Here is a 14,533-nt window from a genome sequence, read left to right on the forward strand (position 1 = left end):
GAGATGAATTGTGTTTTCCTGGCACGTCACTGGTGAAGGTGTCACAGTGGGTAGCACTCCGCTGGGGCTTCAATCCGGCCCCCGTTTGGTCTGTGTCGAGTTTGCATGTAGTGCTTCTGCTGTATTGGCAGCGTTGTCATCTCTCACGCAAGAAATCTCAAGGCAAATCTATATTATTCCATGATAAACCTAACATTAGCTGCATTAGGTGCTTTGGGTAGTTTGCAAACACTACAAACTATTTACAAAGTAATAAAACTATATAATACATATAAATGCATGTACAGACTTGTCTCGAACTGAAAATCTCACGCCAGCCAGCTGACCAAAGTTGGCAGCCCTGTACAGAGTTGAGGTGAGAGACAGTATCAGATTTAAATAAAAAATTAAATTAGCGGACACATTTCAGAATGAATATTATAGCAATTTTATGCAAGCTAGCATTTTTGATGCTAACTTTTTGAATGATTCCTAACTCCAGTTTTTTTTTCCCACTCTTTCTGTCAATCTGACAAGGCCCCCCTCCTGTTAACATTTAAGCCAATGAGAACGCGCGCTTAAATCTGACGTCGATGCTCAGCGGTTGGTCGGTGTGGCCGCCATTTCTTATGAAATCCCGCCCACAGTCACGACAATCCCGCCCCGGTTTTACGCTCGCTTACGGAGACTGTCAGAACCAAGCAGGCTTGGTCAGGTGTGCTAGGGAAGAGTATTGTGGAATAAACTTTACTTTTCCTTTCCTTTTTTTTTTTAAATAGTATTTTTTAGATTTTGGTGGACACATAAAGACGGCGCGACGCCATGTTCAGACGGATATTGCAGATGGTAAGGCGTTATGGGCCGGGAATAGCAGCCGCCGTTTTTGTTGACACCGGCGCCTCTGCCCTTCCTCGCCTCGAAGCCCGGGGACCGGGAGTTGGAGGACTGAGATCACCGGGAATTTAAAAACGGGCAGTGTCCTACTTATGCGCCCGGTACCCGGGGCCGCTTGACGTCCAGCTTCCCTCTCCCGTTGGCTTGCTGACACGTTGGGTTAGCCGTCTGGCTAACTGCGTTAGCGTGTGGGCGTTCCTGCTGCTGCCGCCGCCGCCGCCGCCGTCTCGAGGCCCGTGCGCCTGGGACTCCCGCGCGGCTGTGCAGACAGGCTGCAGAATCAGTAGCATGTAGCTATAGCGGAATATTACCCTGTATATGTATTTGTTTTCTCCCAATGAGGCTAACTGGCTGGTGATGCAATTTGGGTCATGTGATGACGGGAAAAGCGGACGTCCCCGCTGCTGTCTAGCTCTCCGCACAACTGTGGGCTGCTGTATGGCCCTTGTACCCTCCCAGCTATGGGCTGTAAATATCACTCCGATTCGAGCCTAAAACGGATAAGCGCAAAATGCAGGTTTGGGTGTGATTACATGACTGGGGAAACCAGTATTTTTCGGTCAGCCTCCGGTCCTCTTGTATCGCCGAGACGTGATTTTGAAGCGTTTGGCAAAGGTTCATTAAGTCTTTGTGTGCGTATGTCTCACATACGCTGAAATATTTTTGAATGACACGAAACAAGCGTAGTGTGGTTCAGATAGTGTCGGCCCGTATGAACAAACCATATGTATTTCCACTGGTTTGTGATGTCTTACTCTCTCATTTAGCATTCCACTTTAATAATGATATTATTTCTGAGAAAATTGTCAAGTCTGAATTTGTAGTGACTGCCCCAGACTGCACTGATCTGTCTTTAATCACTGCCACAAGACTTGTCTGTGGTCACTTAAAAAAAAAAAAAACTTCACCTAAGGATGACTATTGGTCTCTTTCCCTGCTTCTTTCAAATGTCGCCCCCTGTTGGGTGCCACTGCTGTGTGGAGATTTTATGCTGCATGCCACTGCTGGTCATTGCTGCCTGTCCTGACCTCACCCTGTCAGTATCCCATATATGTGGTACCACTCCCACTCTGTGTAGGGTCATTCCCCCCCCACACCCACACTGTACTCACATGATCAGACTGTTACTTCTCCATTAATCACCCCCTCTGTCACGCAAGCATGCTGCCAAAATCACATCATCTGTATTGGAAACTTGGAAATGGTTTCGCATGGAATGGAGCCAAGGCTCAGCAGTGTTAAAGAGTGTGTTTGGCTTTTGGATTTCATCTCTTACAGTGGCTCAGTAGTATTTTTGGTGGGTGACATCTGGTGATAATGGCTGACCATAGATCAAGGACATGGCCCCGTCACACTGGCACTCTCCTGTGGCTGCAGGAGGTAGTACGTGGGCTGGGGGTTGAGCGTTATGCTTCAGCCTGATGTCAAAGGTAGCTGGGTCTGCACCTCAGCATGGCTGCATTACGTATAGGTGGAAGTGATGTTAGCATTAGCTTTAGTTGACCGGACGCCCTGATGACACCCTGATCTGTGTGTTTTCAAACATGAAAGTTAGTCACCACAATCCATAGCCCAGCCTGCCACTAGTAAACAGTTGAAGCTGTTTTTTGTGAAATGGGTAGTTTAGAGTGGTTCACAGGATCAGTGACTGCAGCTTATCAGGGCTGAGATTGGGCCCCCACCTGTTATGAGGTGCCCCAGGTAATGACAAAAAGCCTTTACTTTTTTTGACTGACCGTCCCCTATTCCAACTTTCCTGTAGACGCCTGGGAAAGGCAGCTCCCAGGGTGCGGATGCTGACCAGCAGGCCGCTGACGTCAACAGTGAGTCCTCCGAGGTAAGTGGCGCGTCCGGTTCAGCGGTTCTCGCCCTCTCCTTGTATTGGCATGTCACATAGGTACTGCGTATTGTGGCAGTTTGTGCCAAAAGCTTCCACCTGCCTCTCAAGGGAGCTGTTTTGCACCTGACATTGAATTAATTAGACCGGGATGAATTGGCCCTCCTTGATAATGGTTGATGTGGAAGAGAATGCGGCTGCTGGTTTGTTGTTTGGGGTTTATGCTTGTCTGCAGGTTTCACATGGACATGTGTCTGTTTTTTCCTGAAGGGCTTCATCTGCCCCCAGTGCATGAAGTCTCACAACTCAGCTGAGGAGCTGTTCAAGCACTATGAGCTGTTCCACGAGGTGGGGGATCAGATGCCAAGCCAGGGGCCTGCTAGGTAAGCGCCACCCAGAGGACAAAACCGCATCAAACGCTCAATCCAACAGTGCCCTCCGTGTATGGCATATTAACACTGTATATAGCGTAATCAAGGAGTACTCGCTGCATACAAATAAAGCTGCATCAGATGGGTTTGTACTGTGTAAACACTGAGCAAACCTTCAGTGAGCAGTGCCACCTGCATGCTAACGCTGGATGTAGCTCAGCTAGACAGCACCTTCTGCATGCTAACCCTGGATAAGTTTCAGTTATGTTGCAGGCTAACACTAAATGTTCCTGATTTGGATGCTGCCTCCCACATGCTAACAGTTAAGGTTGGTTCATACTTCTTCACACAAGCGACACACTTGCGTCTGCATACACGAGAATGTTAGTTCTCTGTTCAAGCCGGGTTATATTTATTTAATTATTATAATTATTTATTATTAATATCAATAATAATCATATCAATTATTATTCTGATATTCCTTGCAGGCGTACCACAGGTTTGTGTCTGTTTCTCCATGTTTTACAAATACAGAGAACCAGCTCACAGGTTTGCCAACTTTAGTCAGCTGGTGTTAGATTTTCAATTCAAGGTTTCAGTTCAAGCCTGCACTCTCATACACATGCATTTACATGTATGTAACAGTTTTATTACCTTGTTATCAGTCTGTAGGGTTTGCAAACGAACCCAAACGCTCGTCAAAAGCATCCATGTTGGTATTCAATGTTTACGTTAGCAAATCGATCACGCGCGTCCAGAGCTGCGCATACGATGCTGCACGGACACAAACTTGGAATACAGCAGGCTTTCATCCGCAGAGGTGCACAATGACATCAAACGCGTCAGAGAAGTATGAACCAGCCTTTAGACAGGCTCTCCCGCATCATCGCTGTCCCCTGCTGTCACTCCTGAATGTTGGCACAGTCTGGGTTTGGGGGTGCTGGGTTTTCTCTCCCTGTCGAGAATGAGACACATGGTTCGAATACTGGATTTATTGCCCGGGCACAGATAGAGATATCTGTAAAACGTCTGAATCGTTCTCTGTCCTGTCCTCACAGGGAGGATCTTGCTTTGCTGAGACAGGAAGTGCAGGACCTCCACACCTCACTCAAGGTAGTGTTTGAAATGCCCCCCCCCCCACCTAAGCCACACTGAATCCAGGCTCGGCGCTCGGGGCGATGAACTCAGGGGTTTGTCTGGCACTGAGCTGTCGGTTGTTCACCTTTGCCCGATGATTATGGACTTGCCACGACTGCAGCTCCTCCCGGCTCACACCCATTTCCCTGGTTAGTGGAGCGCGGCATTAACTGTTCCCTCCCCCTGTCATCCAGGAAGAGAGATGGTTTTCTGGAGAGCTGAAGAAAGAGCTGGACAAGGTTCAAGGGCAGCTGAAGCAAGTAATTCCTCTTAATTACTCCATCGCCAGCTTTGTGGATGCAGAGAAGCAAATAAAAATATCCACTCTGCTGTTCCTCATTTATGTTGGTGCCATCAGTTTTGGGCAGAGCTTGTTTGCTGTTGAAGATCTGGTCAGTTGTACTTAAATCAGCTTAGCCTTTAATACATCTGAGGATTAGCTGTATTTGTATTTAAACGAGTTTCTGTAGCTCCTGTCCATCATTTTGACTGGTGGAGCTCGTTAACACACAGATCTGATATCCCCCGCACTGATTCACCAACACGTCTCTGTGAGAATCTGTTTTATTCTATCAAAGTGTTTCTTTTCCCTCCTAGAACGTGCAGAACGATGGCCAAGCCAGCATTGATGAATCGGGTAAATTTTGACTTTTACGCTTTAGTGTTTTGTGTTGGCAACATGGGGCCATGGCAACAGGCGCCACGGTAACAGTTCACGGGTCAGCAGTGAGGTTCGGCTGCTAATGGGTAAAATGCAGTGGCACTAATTGGGTGAGACAAGCGCGTTCAGCACTGCAGGGGGTCTGTGTTGCGAGACTGGAGACATCCATGGGCCCGACGTGTGTTTATGGTGCTGATCTTGTGGGTGTTTAGGGTGGAGAACATCATGGGACGGGTTCATGCTGATGTGGGCATGCTGTTTGCAGAACTGGAGATGAAGCTTCACGAGGCCGAGACCGAGAAGTTCAACATCAGGCAGATGAAGGATCTGTTCGAGCAGAAGGCTGCCCAGCTGGCCACTGAGATAGTAGGCAGGTGTCAACCTCCGGGGGGCGTGTGTGTGAGCGTGCATTAGTGAGAGAGCGCCGGGCCAGGAGCGTGACCCGTGCTGTGAACCGGCAGACGTCAAGTCCCGCTACGATGAGGAGAAGAGCCTACGGGAAGCAGCGGAGCAGCAGGAGGCCCGGCTCGCCCAGGACCTGCAGCGGGAGAAGCAGGAGAAGGAGAACCTGCACACAGAGCTGGTAGGAGCTTTGTTACAGTGCGGCGTGCAGTGCGGCGTGCAGTGCGGCGTGCAGTGCGGCGTGCAGTGCGGCGTGCAGTGCGGCGTGCAGTGCGGCGTGCAGTGCGGGAGGTCGTCCCCGGTCGTCTCCTTCCAGTGTTTTGCTGACAGGGTTATGGGCCGCATTTTTAGGACCATTTAGTCGCATGGGTGTTAATGGTGACCCGGCTGAGTGTGTAGCTGCACCTGTGTCTGTAGCTTTCTGGGTCTCCGCTTATTCAGGTGTGACTGAAGCTTTATTGTCACGTGGTGTCAAAGGAACATGATGAAATTCTGATGCCACAGTTGCAGAAAAGGGGACAGTTGCGTGGGGAAACGGTAGGAGAAACGGCACTGCAATTAGAGGCAAGACGTTGCTAGATAGTGCAGTTTAAGTGGTGATAAGTAAATAAAGTGATGTTATAAGAAGGAGATGCAGTGGGGATGAGGGTGGGCTGTGTTGGGGCGTGCTCAGCTGTACGCAGTCAGTGAGGGCCATACGTATGTGAGTGTGGTTTCCATACGGTCGTTTGGACCTGTGCCGCTCCTTGCCCCGCAGCTGCAGCGGCCCGGCGTGGAGGACGTGGCCGTCCTGAAAAGGGAGCTGATCCAGGTGCAGACCCTCATGGACAACATGACCCGGGAGCGCGAGGAGGAGTCAGAGAGGCTCAAGAGGCAGTTTGCGCAGCTGCAGGCCGACCACAGCGCTTCCCAGGTAACGCCTTACTGGTTTCACTGGCCACTGTGGGTGGCCTTGAGGACATGGCCCTGCCAGGCTGAATGCCCTGCAGGTGGCGCTCCGCTCTGGTTTATGCTGACCCCTTCTAAAGGCTTTTGAGGAGTCCTTTTCTGCAATATCGTTTTTTTTTTATTATTTCTTTAAAGAAATCAAGTTGTGTTGACAAACTAAGCTACAAAATAAGCTTATATCTTCCCTCTTGGGTATTGCTGTTCATGATGGAAATTTTGAAAAAAATCTGAATTATGCTAAAAATGCTCATTAGATCTTTATACACTTTTGTTCTTTAGTTCTTTAAAAGCCTTTGAATGACTGCTTTCCATTAAAGAGGGGTGAGCCTTATTGTGCCCCCCAGGCCCCCCGGGGTGCTCTGTCTGAGGTGTCACCAGTGCCCAGTGTTACCACAGTCCCCTGTCCACTAACCTGTCCTCTGTTGCCTGCGCTTTGCTTAACATGCTCTGGCTAACACGTCCGTTCAGCTGCTCTCTCTCATGGCGTCTGTGTGTGTCTCTCTGTGTCCTGCTGGCCCTTTTCTTTGCTCTCCTCTGGAAGGTTCATGATCTGGGGGTAAATGTTGCATTTCTCTCTCTCTCTCTCTCTCTCTCTCTCACTCTCTCACTCTCTCACTCTCTCTCTCTCTCTCTCATCTTGGCACCAAAGCCCACTGGACTCTTAGGTCTTACTGATGTACAGACCCCTCTCTGCAGTACTGTGTTTCTCACTGAGCCTGTACCAAAAGCAGGACAAAGGGGGCCTTCACTGTGTCAGGATGGGGGGGCATGTGTGTGTGTGTTTGTGTCTGTGTGTGTTTTTCTTCAGCTGTTAAGACACAGCTGCAGTCAGCATGCTGGTGTGATGAATACAGTGTCATACACATGCCAGGTCCCTGGCACCTGGGACATCATCCCCCCCCCCCCCCCCCCCCTCTCACTGCGAGTCTGTTTGTCTCTCAGTCTGTCTGTCAGCTACAGTGGAGTCGTAGATGTGTGGGTGTCCAGCAGACAAGTGGGAATTTGCATGTGTGTGAACATTGCAGCTCTGTGTGGGTTTACCTGACGCATGTGTTGCAGACGACCATCTCACAGCTGCGTGCGGAGCTGGAGAAGGGGCCCCAAGAGGCAGCGGTGTACACCCAGCAGATCCACCAGCTACAGCAGCAGAGTCAGGTACCCCGCATGCACACGCACAAGCACACGCACACACACACTAATGGATGGATGCCTGGGAATGTGGAGCAAGCTGAGGCAACCTCGTTCCTGTGAAGCCAGTGTCTGATGCAGATTATCCATATTGCCTTAGGAGTTTGGCCAAGACCTGCCCAGTCTCATAGTGATATAGACTGCATTACTGTGAACTGAAGTGGGCATTTAGGGGCTTGTCATTTCCTGGGTGAATGCGATGGGGTTAGAGCAGGGGTCTCCAACTCCGGTCCTGGAGAGCTACCGTCCAGTAGGTTTTCTATCCTACCCGGCTTCTGATGAGCCACACCTGTTCTCAGGTAAATACCAGGAGCAGGTGTGGCTCATCAGATGCCGGGTAGGATAGAAAACCTACTGGATAGTAGCTCTCCAGGACTGGAGTTGGAGACCCCAGGGTTAGCGAATGCAGTGTCCTGGAACCCCCCCCCCCCCCCCCCCCCATTATACCTCCAGGTAGCTGCTCTGGACTTGTTTCAGGGATGTTATGGACTTTGGAGAAACTGAGAAGATTGTGCTGATGTTTGTTTATGGAAACTCATGTCCTTCTTGCTGGCAGCTATGGTGTTATGTGAAGAGTTGGTCATGTGACCACTGATGTGTCCACTCGCGCTCACAGAGCCTGTCGCAGAAGCTGACCCACAAGGAGCAGGAGTGCCGGGAGATTGAGGAGAGCCTGGGCGGCGAGCGCTCCGCCAGGAAGGCGGCGCAGGCCAGCCTGCAGCAGGGCGAGCTAGAGCTTCAGCAGGCCCAGGCGCAAACCCAGGCATCGCAGGCCGCGCTGCAGAGAGCGCAGACTGAGGCAGGAGAGAAGGGCCAGGCGGGCAGCCGGCTCAGGCAGGAGCTGGCCGAGTTGGAGGTGCAGCATCAGCAGCAGAAGGTGGAAAACAAGCAGCTGCAGCAACAGAAGGACGAGCGCGAGCAGCAGAATCTGCAGCAGCAGAGTGAGATCAAGCAGGTGGGCCGTGTCCAAGCCAGCGCAGGTGATATTGCATCACTGCAGCACTGACTTCTGTGTCTGCATTCAGCTCGGGTCCAGTTTTCATAGCAACATGATAGCTCTGTATCTAAGTATCCAAACTTTTATCCTGATCAAAGTATGGGGGTAAAAGGGTTCAAATAGGGTGCTAAATGGGGAGGAACACGCTAAGGATGCTAAGGCCCACTGCCCAGTGGGCATGCTAAAGGCTACTCCTTTCGTAGCTACATAGCCGGCTGCTGGAGGCAGAGAGGCAGCTGGGGGAGGTCCAAGGCCGGCTGAAGGAGCAGAGGCAGCTGTCTGGGGAGAAGCTGAAGGATCGAGAGCAGCAAGTAGCCGATTTGCAGCTCAAACTGTCCCGGGCCGAAGAGAAGGTAAGACGGATTAAATTCAGCTTTGACATTTCTGTGTGGATTGAAGACTTCTGCTGCTTTGTCAGATGTCTTCTGAGCTGGTGCTGACCTGCCGCTGATGTAACCCCCTTAGGTGAAGGAGGTTGACAGCAAGTCTGCGGACCTGCAGCACCAACTGGAGAAGGCAAGGCAGCAGCACCAGGAGGCCCAGAACCTTCAACAGACCACCACGGGGAAGCTGAGGGAGGCACAGGTACTGGTTGATGTTGGTATGTCCAGTATGATTTGGGATTTCCAAACAGAAATGCAGCAGGAGGGTTCTGGAGGGTTCTACACCATGGGTAGTTGCTCCCTGAGTGTTTGGTGGAGTCAATCAGGGGAGACTGACTGGTTAGTGAAATTACATTTCGTCTTCCAGAATGACCTGGAGCAGGTGTTGCGCCAGATTGGAGACAAAGACCAGAAGATCCAGAACCTGGAAGCACTTCTGCAGAAGAGCAAGGACAGCGTGGGTCAGCTGGAGGCTGAGCGGGAGGACCTGTGTGCCAAGATCCAGGCTGGGGAGGGTGAGGCGGCTGTTCTCAACCAGCTGCAGGAGAAGAACCATGCTCTACAGGAGCAGGTGAGGCTGAGAGAGGCAGGGGGGATGGTCACTCGGAGAATCCTGATATTTGTTTGACACCTTTGTGATGCGCCAAACCAGACTACCCGTTCAGCCAGATTTGGTCTAAACACTTTAGGTCACGCAGCTGACAGACAAGCTGAAGAACCAGTCGGAGAGTCACAAGCAGGCCCAGGAGAATCTCCATGAGAAAGTGCAGGAGCAGAAGACCCACCTGCGCACGGCGCAAGACCGCTGCTTGGCGCTGGAGAGATCCAACACGGAGCTGTCCGCCCAGCTGAGTGAGACCAAGGAGAGGCTGGCCCAGATGGACACTCAGGTACTGCTCCCCCAGAGCTGCTCACATACACCACAGCATAGGTGTGATCTCTGTCTTACACTTACTGTCATGGAAGGTGTATATAACCTGCAATCTAACAAGCATGCTAATTAGGAAGTCTTGCATCTCTCCAGTGCCGTCTTGTTAGCGCCAGTCCAGCTGGACCATTATCTGGTTTTGGTTTTCTCGCAGCTGAAGGCCAAGATTGAGCTGCTGCTGTCCGCCGAGGCTTCCAAAAGTGCTCAGAGAGCAGACCTGCAAAACCACTTGGAGACAGCCCAGCATGCTTTGCAGGATAAGCAGCAGGTGAGGCCAATACACCAAGCAAGGTCCCGGTTTGTTGATAAGCGGTTGTTTTGGGATTTTGGTTTGTTCTTGCTCTGCCATGGGGTTATTTGGGTAGCTCGGCCATTGACTTTCTGTGCAGGAGGTTCTGAAGAGTCAAGCCCAGGTGGAGGAGCTCAAGACTCGGCTGCAGCAGAAGCAGGAGCAGTGTGGACAGCTAGAGACCAACCTGAAGGAGAGCCGAGACAAGCTGCTAACATCAGAGCAGAGCACAGAGCAGCTTGAGGGTCGCATCAAGGTCGGTGTCCTTCATGGGCAACCCCGGTGGACCAAGGGGAACGTGGCAGTCAAAAGGAGAGAATCACACTGAAGAACCCCGCCCCCTGAGTGATACACAACTGTCTCCGTAGAAACTGGATGCTGAGGTGCACGAACTACAGGTGGCCCGAGATCAGGCCCAGTCAAGCCTGCAGCAGCTCCAGCAACATAGCACCGAGGCTGATGGGAAAATCAAAGAGCTTGGTCAACTGCTAGCTGTGGAGAAGGAGAGGTGTGTACATGCTGTCTGTGTCCTGATGGACTGGTCACTGTCCCTGTCTACATTCCCTGGTGTCTCGCCCCCATTTTCTCCATCATACTCTGTCCCCATTGTGAGCACACCACCCTCATCCCAGGCTTCCTGCCACTGTCCCACAGGGTCTCGACGCTGCAGGAGGACCTGAAGAGGACAGGCACTGCTTTGGAGTCCTCGCGGCAGCAGTCGCAGCAGCGAGAGGGGGAGAAGACCGTCCTGCAGCAGGGGCTTGACCGGCTGACCCAGGAGATGCAGACACAGAAGCTGGAGCTGGAGAAGAAAGCCCAGGGCCTGGCCAGCAGCCTGCAGAAGGCCAGGCAGGAGCAGGATGCCCTGGCTAAGGAGCTGTCCACCACCAAGGATAGCCTGAACAAGGCTACCCAGGCACTGACGGAGGTCCAGGCACAGCTGGACTCTGAGAAGAAGAGTGCCAAGGCTGCTCTGGAGGAGCAGGTGGGCTTCTGCATGGGTTAAGTCAGGGTGTGTGGTACGGGGCCAGTGATCCAGTGATGCAACCAGGGTCTGAGACTGCCTGTGTCAGCAGCAGTAGTTGACGCACGTCTGCCTGCAGGGGAAGTCACACCAGCAGAGCAGGGCTGAGCTGCAGAGGAAGATGGAGGCTGTGGCCAAGGAAGTGGCAGAGGTCAAGGGTCGGCTGCAGCAGAAGGAGGAGGTGAGGTGGGGGTTGAGGCACCGTGGGGGACCCTGAGCTGTGGTTTGTTACATTGACGGTTAACTCTGTGTATTGGCCTACATTCTTATCATGCAGCCACCTTTGATCTTATCTCTGGTAGAATACTTTCCGTCTAGTGATCACCGTTATCGTCCTCCAGGCAGAGAAAGGGCTGAAGGCACAGTTGGCTGCCCTGACTGCGCAGCTGGCGCAGACCCAGGCCACTCTGAAGCAGGAGGAGGCATCTGTGCAGAAGCTGCGGGAGGACCTGAAGAGCAACCAGGCCTCCCTGCGTCAGGAGGTGCAGGGTGCGGAGAGCCGGTTGGCCGAGCTCAAGGAGCAGCACACCCGGCAGCGGGAGCAGGAGGCGAGAATGAAAGAGCAGCAGGCCGCCGTGAGCCAGGCCCTGGAGGCAGAGAGGAGCCACAAGGCGGAGCTGCAGAGGAGCCACGAGAGCGTGAAGGAGAGCCTGGCGCAGCTGCAGTCCGACTGCTACGGCAAGGAGTCTGAGCTGCTGGCCCTGCAGCAGGACCTGAAGGTGGGAGCGCGGGGTGCCGATCGGAGCTCCCCTGGGTCGGTGCTGGATAGGAAGACTGTGGTTCTGCAGGATATCCACGGCCCTGTTGAAGAGGTTGCCTTGTTGGATTGTTGCAGGCCTCTCAGGACAAGATGGCTTTGGCCCAGGAGGAGCTGCTGTCCAGTCAGAACCAGCTGACCCGGCAAGAAGAGCAGATCCAGGAGCTGGTCGCTGCCCGCAAGTCGCTGGAGCAGGAGGTGGCCAAGAGGCACGAGAAGATCACGCAGCAGGGGGAGGTGCTGGAGAAGCTGCAGCAGCAGCAGGTCAGTCGGCCTTGCGCTGTCAGGTGCTGCCCACCTAGCCGCGCGCTTGACACCCTGCCCATCTGACGCGTGCCACCGTGGGTGACTGTCACCAGGCGGCCACGAGGCAGGAGCTGGACAAGGAAAGGGCCAAGGTTGAAGAGCTGAGTGAGGTCAAGAGCCGACTGGAGAAGAATGTGAAGCAGATCAGCACGGACCTGAAGACCAGCGGAGAACGCTGGGAGAAGGTCAGTCTGGGCATTCTCCTTTGTATCTAAGGGACGAGAGAGAAGTTTGACCAATAGGAACACAATGGTAATATAGGGAAACTTCCCTGGCTAGTCAGAATGGAGTCCAGTGATGTAATGAGAGATCTCTGACCAATGAAAACAGAGCCTGATGATGTGTGGAAGTCGGATGCTGTGAATATTGAGTGCCTCTCCTGTGGTCATGCTGTGGCTGACACATGTTGTGCCATGGTCCAGGAGGTCTCGGAGCTGCGGGAGGCCAAACAGCTTCTGATCCAGCAGAAACTGGAGATGCAGGGGTGGGTGGAGAGCCAGCAGGCAGTGCTGGAGAAGGAAAAACAGGCGCACCAGGCCACGCGGGGCAGCATCCAGCAGCAGAAGCAGGAGATGAAAACGGAGAGGGACAAGATGGAGGGCCAGCTGGTAGTTTGTCCCCTGTGTCGCCCCCCTGTGTGATCCTGTGTGCATGCGGGGGGCCCGTAGGTCTGACCCCTGTCCTCCCTGGCGTTGGTGTCCAGGCGGTAGAGCAGAAGGCGAAGGTGGAGCTGACGAAGCGCCATGAGGAGGTGGAGTCCAAGCAGGCGCTGCAGATCGCGGCGCTGAACGAAAACATGTCGACGCTGAAACGCGAGTGGCAGAGCAGCCAGCGGCGTGTCGGTGAGCTGGAGAAGCAGACGGACGAACTGCGGGGCGACATCGCCGTGTTGGAGGCCACTGTGCAGAACAACCAAGACGAGCGCCGTGCTCTGCTGGAGAGGTGGGCCGCTGCGGGCTGGGACACCTCGCTCACGGGCAGTTAGGGCTAATCAAATGTAAACTCTGTGCAGTAAAACCGGCGATTTGATTCTACCCCCCGCACCCCCCCCCCTCCAGGTGTCTAAAGGGTGAGGGGGAGCTGGAGAAGTTGCAGGCCAAGGTGGTGGAGATGCGTCACAAGCTGGATGACACCACCGCTGCCATGCAGGAGTTGGGAAGGGAGAACCAGTCTTTACAGGTCGGCTTAGCAGTCAGAGGCTGGGGGGGGAGGGGGGCGGTGCAGCCCTGCAGGTCAGCAACAGCAAAGCCTGTTCCCCTCTGGCCATAGATTAAACAGTCGCAGTCGCTGACCCGGAAGTGGACGGAGGACCATGAGGTACAGAACTGCATGGCCTGTGGGAAGGGCTTTTCCGTGACCGTCAGGAAGGTGAGTCCTCCCCCCCTGTGGCCTGGCTCCCAGCCAGCGCGTTCCATTTGAGTTTCCGGAACATTCCGTCTGACTTCCCTCCCCCCGGCTGTCTGTCCTGTCCTGTCCCCAGCATCACTGCCGGCACTGTGGAAACATCTTCTGTGCGGAGTGCTCGTCCCGCAACGCGCTGACGCCATCGTCTAAGAAGCCAGTGCGTGTGTGCGACATCTGCTTTGAGGAGCTGCAGGGCTGACAGCCCCCCTCCCCCCGACACCCCCCTGTCAGTCCCCCCCCACCCACCCCCGCACCCAGTCCACCACACTTCACACTCGTATGTTCTTAGGCAACTCCTCTCACTCTCATTAGCACGAGGGCGCTGCGGCTGTCTCTGCCCAACAGGTTGGCAGCAGATCGCAGGACTCCGAGAGGTACTTCCAGCCCTGTGTCACAGGGGGGCACAGAGGAGGTTTGCGGTGGGAGTGTCAGAGTGTCCGATCTGATCTGTATAGTGCCTTTTACTCCGAACGGGACTCTGTCCGTCCACACTGCCATGACGTACATCTGCCATGATAATGCTACGCTACAGTTTTTTTTTTTTGTCTGGGGAAACTCAGTAGGCGATTAAAAAGTGGCCGCATTAAAAAGCCGTGCATTTCTAATTCAGAGAGATTCTGCGACAGGGAAGGTGATGCGAGGAGCTGCGTTAAGGGAACTCCTGCCGTCTGATCAGACGTTCAGGGGGAAGGCATAGGCAGCCGTTATTTACTTAAGAACCAAAGATGATGTTCTTTCTTTTCAGGCCTGTTATGTGTACACACACACACACACAGACACACACACACACACATGCACGCAGTTTCCTGCCTGTGCAGGAGCTCTCCTGCAACTGAGGCTCAAAAGGCCAATGTTTTAAGATGGTTCAGTATTTTTATGAAACACGGTGATTCGTCTGCAGAACGGGCTTGCCGGAACAGTTGTATTTTTATGGAATTTTCCATTTTGCTGCAAACAGGTCGGGGGGATGTGTTGTGCGGAGCACAGGGACTGGGATTTAACTGGTTTGAAATTTTGCTGCTTGTCTG

The 14,533-nt window shown here is 53.2% G+C and overlaps 1 protein-coding gene across 2 annotated transcripts; it reads left to right on the forward strand.

Moving 5' to 3' along the window:
- The first annotated feature begins 632 nt into the window (after positions 1-632).
- Positions 633-13,736, forward strand: eea1 (early endosome antigen 1). Of its 2 annotated transcripts, XM_023808953.2 has the most exons (28): positions 633-825; positions 2,636-2,710; positions 2,981-3,093; positions 4,140-4,194; positions 4,413-4,478; positions 4,816-4,855; positions 5,145-5,249; positions 5,341-5,462; positions 6,039-6,194; positions 7,289-7,384; positions 8,034-8,372; positions 8,618-8,767; positions 8,880-8,999; positions 9,165-9,368; positions 9,487-9,687; positions 9,880-9,993; positions 10,115-10,270; positions 10,383-10,522; positions 10,669-10,999; positions 11,118-11,219; positions 11,380-11,757; positions 11,874-12,059; positions 12,155-12,286; positions 12,524-12,709; positions 12,805-13,043; positions 13,160-13,280; positions 13,371-13,469; positions 13,582-13,736. In XM_023808953.2, exons 1-28 carry the CDS (start codon positions 802-804, stop codon positions 13,702-13,704), a joined length of 4,173 nt encoding a protein of 1,390 aa, XP_023664721.2. In that variant the 5' UTR covers positions 633-801; the 3' UTR covers positions 13,705-13,736. The 2 variants fall into 2 exon arrangements, with proteins under 2 accessions (XP_023664721.2, XP_023664722.2); XM_023808954.2 differs by lacking the exons at positions 633-825; positions 2,636-2,710 and having other exon boundaries at positions 3,009-3,093; positions 4,413-4,474.
- The last annotated feature ends 797 nt before the right edge of the window (positions 13,737-14,533 follow it).

Source organism: Paramormyrops kingsleyae, chromosome 1, assembly GCF_048594095.1.
Source record: "Paramormyrops kingsleyae isolate MSU_618 chromosome 1, PKINGS_0.4, whole genome shotgun sequence".
Lineage (NCBI taxonomy): Eukaryota > Metazoa > Chordata > Actinopteri > Osteoglossiformes > Mormyridae > Paramormyrops > Paramormyrops kingsleyae.